Source organism: Mastacembelus armatus, chromosome 4 (assembly GCF_900324485.2).
Source record: "Mastacembelus armatus chromosome 4, fMasArm1.2, whole genome shotgun sequence".
In the NCBI taxonomy this organism is placed as follows: domain Eukaryota; kingdom Metazoa; phylum Chordata; class Actinopteri; order Synbranchiformes; family Mastacembelidae; genus Mastacembelus; species Mastacembelus armatus.
Genome location: NC_046636.1, coordinates 23,463,421 through 23,471,837, shown reverse-complemented (window position 1 = coordinate 23,471,837; position 8,417 = coordinate 23,463,421). Strand labels below are relative to the sequence as shown.

Below are 8,417 nucleotides of genomic sequence, written 5' to 3'. Positions count from 1 at the left end.
AAAGATATATGTTGGTGGAAAATGAAAACAACATGCACAGATTAGTTATGATGCGCAGCCATGCATCTTCCCCCCTCCTCTTTCATGAACTGCCCAGTGGGTTGCCTTACATGTATAGATAATAGATTTAGCTGTAAGGGGTCTCTCTCATCTCAGGAGCTTTTGAAACCTATTTGACATTAACACTCTATGTGTCTCAGAATAACCCCATGCATCCATGGCTAGAAAAGCAATCTCTGCTGAGTCTTTGCCCTCGTACCACTAATGAGGGACAATTAAATATTGTAGAGATGCAAGTGTAGTTTGGCCATCATTAGGATTTAGAGAAAGGTCAGCACCAAGGGTGTTGTGCAACCTTCTACTACCACTTCCTGTACCAGGGGGAACCTGGATGAGTATTGTTCAAATAGCATTGAGTGGTAGGTAGGTAGGTGCATGTTGATAAGTCAATTAACCCACTGTTCAAACTCCATAAACTCCTGTCTCAGCAGTGTAGTTCTACATGTTGAATGTGTGTATGTGTGATGAATGTGAATGAAAAAGATGGAACGAAGAAAAAAAGGTGCTTTGGCCCTCTCTATGACTCTTTAAGATATACTATGAACTGAGATGTTACTGCATGTTGACACGAAAATCACTGTTTTTTGAATTACAGCCAAAACATAGTGTAATTAACATAAAAGATAAACGTGGCAGTATTGTAATAAAAAAGAGCTCAAAGTCTTTCTGCTGCCTTGGCTTCCCTGTGAGTCAGCCACTCTATGCCCTGCCTCACAAGGTAATCCCCCTTGTTTAGAAGTCTTTGCTCCATTTCCCAATGTTAGCTCCAATATAACATATATTACTTTAAATGTTGTAGCTCTTGTCTAAGTCTGTTTTCTTGCAGAGTCAACCCATGTGTACATGCTAGCAAGGTTTTTGAAAACCAAAGCTAGATGCATTCTAAGGATCAGTGTGAAGTGAGATGCTCCGGGCAGAAAGTACTCAATGAAATAATTTTTGTATATGTGCCACATATAAATAAAAATAATGAAGTTGGCAAAGCATTGGTCAGGTGTTCTCTTGGGTTGTTCCCTGGGGATAGTTCACCTACTTAGATTAATACATAAATACTAAACAGTTTTCAGTGCAGGCTCTTTGAATGTAAGCCAGTAATACCTGTTGTTACTGGAACAAGACTAACAACTGTTTTCTCAACCCAACTCACATTTATTTGTATAGCACTCCGATATCAAAGACAGCTCAGGGTTATTAACAATCAAACAACAAAGAACATTTTAAAACAGTCACAATAATTATAATCTAAAAGATATTAATAAAGATATTAATATTAATAAAGATATTAATAAAGAAAACATTAAAAACACACACATACATAAATGACAAAGAAAATTCAAAAGTTACCAATAAAAAGAATAAGAGTACAATTTCTTTGTGGCAACAAGAACTAGAAAAAGACATCAAGTTTAAAAACAGGAACTACTAAATTACCAGTTCATTTTACAGTCTACTCACAACGGTGACGCTAAACTTCCTGTAGCTTTGGATGTGTTTGTCTTTATGTGTTGGCCTTGTGATAAACTGCTAATCTGTCTGGAGTGTATCCCACCTTTCATCAAAGTCAGCTGTGATTTGTGATGTGCCAGTCAAAGCTGCTCTCTGTAAAAGTGATATTAAGTATTTATATTAAAATATTTTGATTAGAATTTTCACTCAAGGTCACAGGTGATTTGCTCCAAGGTAAAAAGCTGTTTCTGATTTTATCACAGATCATCAGAAAAGAAGGTTCCAGCAGATCCCAGTTACCCTGGTTAGGAATAAGTGGGTATAGATAATGGATGGATGGATCATCAGAAAAGATTTTTTTTATTATTTGTGCAGCACAGTGCTGATGTTGTTAGTGATTGAAGAGGCACTATGCAAACACAGAAATTAAAAACAGAAGAGTGTGTCTCTACCTATCATCAGACACCTTTCTGCCAGTGTAGGATTGCTTTACAACATCATTTGTGTTGCCTTATTTTTTAAACTCACAGCAGCTGCCCAATTCATCTCTGTGTGCTCTCAATTGTGACTTGGCCTGCTGCCAGTGCTGGTGATTCCAAACAGTTCATGTTCATGGTATTGAATTAAAACTTTTAATTCCATTAACATTTGTCAATGCATGTAATTTTCCACGGAAACATTCAGTCAACAGATAAATAAATATCATGAATATAGTCACAATCATGATAGACAACAGACAGACAACATATCCAGAGCAAATGTTTTTTATGACAAATGACAATTTATCTTGTGAGTTTTCCTTAGTTCAGTGGGTATAGATGTGATAATAATATGTAACAGTAATTTAACAGAAAAGGAACACCATCGGTGAGCTGTTGTGAAGTGGGTGGTTGTATGAATGAATGGTCTGGTTTCAATATGATACACATTGAGTGTAAATAAACAGCATGTGGATGTTTTTTTTATTTAGGTGCATGTAATACAATCAATATGTTCAACTCATGTGTATGATTTGGTGCATGGGAGTACAAACCTCATTTCTAGAACTTCCATCCTTGATCCTTACAGGGTTCCACAACTTGTTAGACTGGACCCTTTGCTCAGTGTCATTTTGTCTTAAAAGGACAGAAAATGTAATTGACTATATATAACTTTTATTGATTTTTTTCCTTTTTTTCACAGTTTCAGACAGCAATCTTTTCTCCAAGACAAATCACACAATTAGAATGCTATCCTAGAAATAAAGGTTATACAGTGACTTTGCAATTTTTTTTAAACAATTGTGCATTAACACGCTTTTCACTTCATCTTGTATTGTTTTTTACTAATAGCAAACTATACACTGTTTGCCTATTTTTAAATTATTTCTTTAGATTTTATATTTTCTCTTTTGCTTTTAGTGTATAAAATTGTACATAATAGCATCTCAGAACAAACACAAACACAGAAAATGGCCAACACACAGAGAAATCTTTCTATGTGCATTGTGGCACAGTAAATCTTTTCGCACGCAGTGAAAATGGGGCACATCCCACTGTGTAGTTTACTATGATTATGCTGTTTTCAGAAGCTAGAGATATTTGATTTTCTGTGCCGACAGGAGATGATGAATTATGACAGTTTTTACTTATTTGCTTTGTCAGGCTGTCATTCACTCCTTACTGAGCTATCACAGTAAACCAGTCAACCAGTCAAACATCCATTTGGACGAGCACCACAACAGCTGGCGCCTCAGCTACTTTGGCCTTTCGACGCAACAGATGAGCCAAGCTGCGGAAGGATGGAGTGGTATGGAGGAGAAGTTCCTTGAGACCTGCCCGAAACTCTCGGCGAATCAGACAGTAGAGCACAGGGTTGAGGCAACTATTGGTGTGGGCCAAACACACAGACAGGGGGAAGGCATATGACTGGGCATTGTAGAAAGCCTTACTGAAGGGCACAAGGTCAAACTTTATGAGCACTCCCCACAGAGTTAATGCCTGATTGGGAAGCCAGCACAGAAAAAAGGATAGAACCACGATGATGATGGATTTGGTCACTTTGGAGCGACGGGTTTGCCGGCTCGGGTCTCGGCCCACTGCACCTGTGATGCGGCGGCTCAGGATGAAGCGCAGTAGCAGTAGATAGCAGACAGTGATTATGATCAGGGGAATAAGGAAGCCCAACAGGACTTTTTGCAGCTGGTACAGACCCAAAAGAAGCTGTGGATCCCATCTGCCTGAATCTGGAAAGCGCACCAGACAAAGCTCCTCATCAGATACCTGGGCGCTTGTGGAGTAGATGGCATGAGGCAAAGAAGCCAACAGAGAGACAGCCCAGATGCCCAGACTCATCCACTTGGCCCTGGCTGCTGCCGCCCTCCGGCTGTGCATCTTCAGTGCAGAGGAGATAGAGTAATAACGTGCCACACTCATAGCCGTGAGGAAGAATACACTAGCATACATATTCATGGTTGTCACAGAGTTGATGATTTTACACATTACACGGCCAAATGGCCAACGGAAGTCCAGGGCTGTGTCCACTGCCCAGAAAGGTAAAGTCAGAACAAACTGTAGGTCTGTGATAGCCAATCCCATCACAAAGCAATTGATGGATGACTGCTTGTGCCTGTAACGTGAGTGCAGCAGATACAGAGCCAGTGAGTTTCCCACCAGTCCCAGTGCACAGACTACAGAGTAGACACATGCTATCATCATGCGCACCACCAGACTGGAGCTGTCTCCTTGAATCTCCATGATAGACTCCTTGGTGAGCAGCTGCAGCCAGCAGTGCAGGGACAGGTTGCTACTGGAACATCCGCTACAGTTTCCAGAGTTGTGCTCTTGCAGCTCACACTCCTCTGGAGCCAGGGTTTGAACCACAGTCTCATTCAGCTGCATGGCTGGACTCTGTTGCTCACTGATCACGCCGGACAGCAAAGTTGCACTGATGTGTCATAAAAAGAAAGTAGAAAAGTTTGTGTTGACGCCATTTTGAGCAGCCCTACTGCATCTGTGACAGGTTATCTTCTATAGCCTTGATGATGTTATCCTCTTCCACGATCATCCTCCTCTCCTCTCACCCGGGCAACTCGCGGCTCTGCGCGCCACGTCCGTTTATAGGTTCTGCGTGAACGCGCAGATCTCAGTCGCGCGGTCGACGATCTTCCTCAGTAACCTGATGATTGGACCGGAGCGAATTCAGCTGTGATAGCCGCAGCCACATCAAAGTTTCACAGCATGTCCGTCAGCGGCAAAGCTTAACGCGTTCTGACACGGCACTGACACCTTCTAGATAACCGTGTTGGTGCTCAGTGGGTTTAAAAGGTGCTGTTGGAGACATGGAGACAATGACACGCGTAAAATATGCAAAGGTGTGGAGGGGACTTCTGTGCTGATTTCCGTCTGCAGGTGCAGGAGAAGGAAGAAGGAGCACAGCGTTATATCGCTAGAGTAAACCTTAACGTTACTGGAGGCAAAGCAGTCTCTCTGGATCAACACATACCGACTACAAATATCAATGGGGTAACGCTGCTCATTCCGTCTGTAGTCTGCTTTTCACAAATTCCCCTGGCTGCTGCAGCTTTTTTAAGGACAACAATATAGATAAAAATATGAAAGAAAGATGTTGATCACAGGTACAATAATAATGTGTGTTTTTTTGAAAGATTAAATATGGTCTTAAACATAGGGCCACATTCTCAGTTTTTATCTTTTGTTTACTAACAAACACACCACAGCAGAGAATTGAGCGTCCACAAGGTTATAAATATTAAGGATAAGACTGATTTGCATTTACACCAAGTAACCCTGTTGTTTTATGCATTCAGAAGAGTGACGCACAAAGCACCAAAGGTAAATAGAAATAAAATCATGAGGGGGTTAATTACAGAGTGAAACATTTAACTGAAATAGAAAATCAGACTGGATTTACTTTGCATCATGTTTATTAACGTTTCCAGTGTCCTTGTAGGCTGCCAGCTGGCATCAAGTGGGAAAACATGTTGTCTACTTGTTGTAGCAGCTAGACTTTGGAATAATTGTCAGAAGAGTTATAAACAAAATGTTACGGGTTCACAGACTATAATCTAACCCTTCAAAAACAGAGCAGAAGTCTTTTGGAATCACTTCCCTTGTCTGTAAGTAACAACCCCTCCCTGCAAGTTTTTGAGTAAATTAAAAAGACATGACTCAAGACAGGGAAAAAATCATCTCTGCTGTTTTAATCCATTGCGACCCAGTTCTTGTCATTTTAACAATCCCTAAACCTCCAAATGCACAAGCACTGACAGTGTGCCTGGTTTAATATTCTAAACCTCTAAATCTGTGATGTAGAATAAGTCTGCACAACCTAACATGCCACAGGTTTCACTTTGCATTTACTGAGAGTTAGCATGAAGCTGTGAATGATGCCTCACATTAACACTGTGATCGAAATGTGGATAAAGCCACCAGTAATTAGTATATCAGTAAACACACCTCTGCTGCTTTTTGCCATTTTGTCCTTTTTTGCTTTTGTAACTGTAGCTCTAGAGCCGTGTCTAGAGCTTTTGTTGGTTCCATGTTAGTTCTTTAGGTTCTGCATGAATCGGCTGGCCTGGTCAGTCAGACTGAACCCTTTATACTCAACCAGTTTCTGTTTGCATACTTTATATGGCTAATGCAAATTGTATTTGGCATGTCCATAGTGACAGCTGAGCAGTGGCAGACCTGGTGTCACTTGATTTGTCCGCTTCCATTGGGCGTTCCCAAAGATGCTCTGTTATCATCCTAGTAAAGACCTGGGTTGAGCAGTTTTCTTCAAAGAGTCAAATCTGGGAAAATCACAATGACTGAAATTCTCCTCAGAAAGGGCATTAGCAGAGAGGGCCCAAACATCTGAAATCAACCAATATGTTGATGTATTAATTGGTAAGGGCTGGGTTATGCTAGAAAATAAGTTTGTAAGTGTTGTCTCTTCTTACCAGAAGGAAAAATGGTTAAATTAGGTAATAAATATGTGCCCCCTTATTAATACTAATATTTCTGATATGAACTGATATTAACGCTGATATTTCTCACTTGAAAGACATTCAGTGCCATACTTGAGTGTGAACATGAAAAGAAGACAGAAGTAGCTGTGTAAGGAATGAAAAAGTGATTCAGAGAGAGAAGTTTACTTTCTCACGTCAACACAGCTAGCGCGTCAAGTTGGGAATTGGGTACAAATGTCAAACTGTTGGTTTTGGAAAGTCTATAGATGCTGCTCTCCCTGCAATTTAATGTCAGAAAGGTTAAAGGGGATGGAGAGCTTACAGACTATTCTGTCCTTAAGCATTGAAAAATGTCTCTGAAATGCAGCAATAAAATAACATTTATATTGAGAGACCTTTTAAAAGCAATGTAACAAAGTCCTTCACAGTAAAACTAGGAAAAATAACAGAAGGTTGAAGAAAGAAAAAAGGATGTCTTCAGATGCCTCTGCTGACACACATGGGGTCGGTCATGCTGCTGCTAACAAATCAGCAGAAGTATTCTGTAGTCTCAACAGCTCTGACAGAGGTAATAAAGATCAGTTGCTGTGGCAGAGTCTCATCAGGAGGGATTGCATCACTTACAAAGTGAAGACACAGATCAGAAGGTAACTGTCTTAGTCACTGTGTCACTCTTTTATTAAAAGGTGAGTGTGGGGTTAGGAGATGATTATACAGCTGCTGCCAAGGCAGAGGATGTGGTGACTTTTCTGACTGATCATAAATGCAATGAGTGATCAAAAAAGGCTCAGTGACACAGCTTTGCTTCATCTCTGATGATACTGCAGTGACCGCTGTCTAATTGACCCATTACACTGTCCTTGACTCTGTCTTCATCTGGCATGGTAGACTAAAAAGAGGGAATGATTTTATAAATATGTGTTGATGGCTATGTGCCTGGAGTTTTGAATGAATGAGCTCTTTCTTGTCCCAGAGGGAAGAAACACAATGCGAATTGAATACTGATAGCAGAGCATTTTGATAGCACAAAGATATCATGTTGGAGTGTGTAGCTAACAGATCAGTTAGAAAATTAACTATTCCAGTGTGTGAAAAACACAATTTAAGACTCCCATCTGTTAGGCCAATATTTGGTGTACAGATTACTCAAACATGTCCTTAAGGAAAAATGAAACACATGGTGTTTTAGACTCCAGCATCCTTATTTTCAGTATAGATAGATCGATAGATAGATATAGATACATATATAAAATCCCATTTAATAATTGAAGAGAAAATTGCAGATATCAGTGACAGTATATGCACCAGTTTCATTTGACATATTTTGTTGCTGTGTTTATGCTGATATTTGTAGCTTTTAGCATTTGTAAAGCCTTTGGTAAGTAGTGTGTGTCCCAGTTATTTATGGATTTTTTTTTTGTTTGGCTTATTTTTAGTGTTGAACCAGTGGCACAGCAGTGACACAGTGCCCGGTTAGTGAAACCTTCATTTGTTTGCACTGAGTGTGTGTATGTGTGTTCAATCACTACCACCATCTGCATGCCTATATCCCAATACAGCTTCATCACACTGAATCTGTGCTGACTGGACTGAGATGTGGTAACTGTTAACCTAAATTCCCCTGGCTGAGAATTTTACAGATCATCTTGGAAAAATGGTCAAGAATGATCTAAAAGCCACAAAGAAATTGGTGTCTTACAATAAATTAGCATATGCATTGCATAATGAAAGAAAAAGAAGATTACAACTATGACGAGATGTAAGAAGTTTGACAGTTTAGTATGGACTAACGTTTCATTTACCAATCCAGTCACAATCCAGTAATCCAGTAATTGTAGTGATGCATCACATCTTCAGACCCTCTGAATTTATTTAGTTTTCTCCATCCAGGCCAGTATGAATGTTCATAACCAGCCAGACTTTTGTTTAGGCTAAAATTTCCTAGTCTGTCAAGTTAAAT

General features: G+C 39.9%; 1 protein-coding gene across 1 annotated transcript; it reads right to left on the bottom strand.

The window, feature by feature from the left end:
• Window positions 1-3,197: 3,197 nt before the first annotated feature.
• On the bottom strand, window positions 3,198-4,385 carry rxfp3.2b (relaxin family peptide receptor 3.2b). Its single transcript, XM_026305241.1, has one exon. The coding sequence runs from the start codon at window positions 4,383-4,385 to the stop codon at window positions 3,198-3,200; it is 1,188 nt and encodes a 395-aa protein (XP_026161026.1).
• Window positions 4,386-8,417: the final 4,032 nt, after the last annotated feature.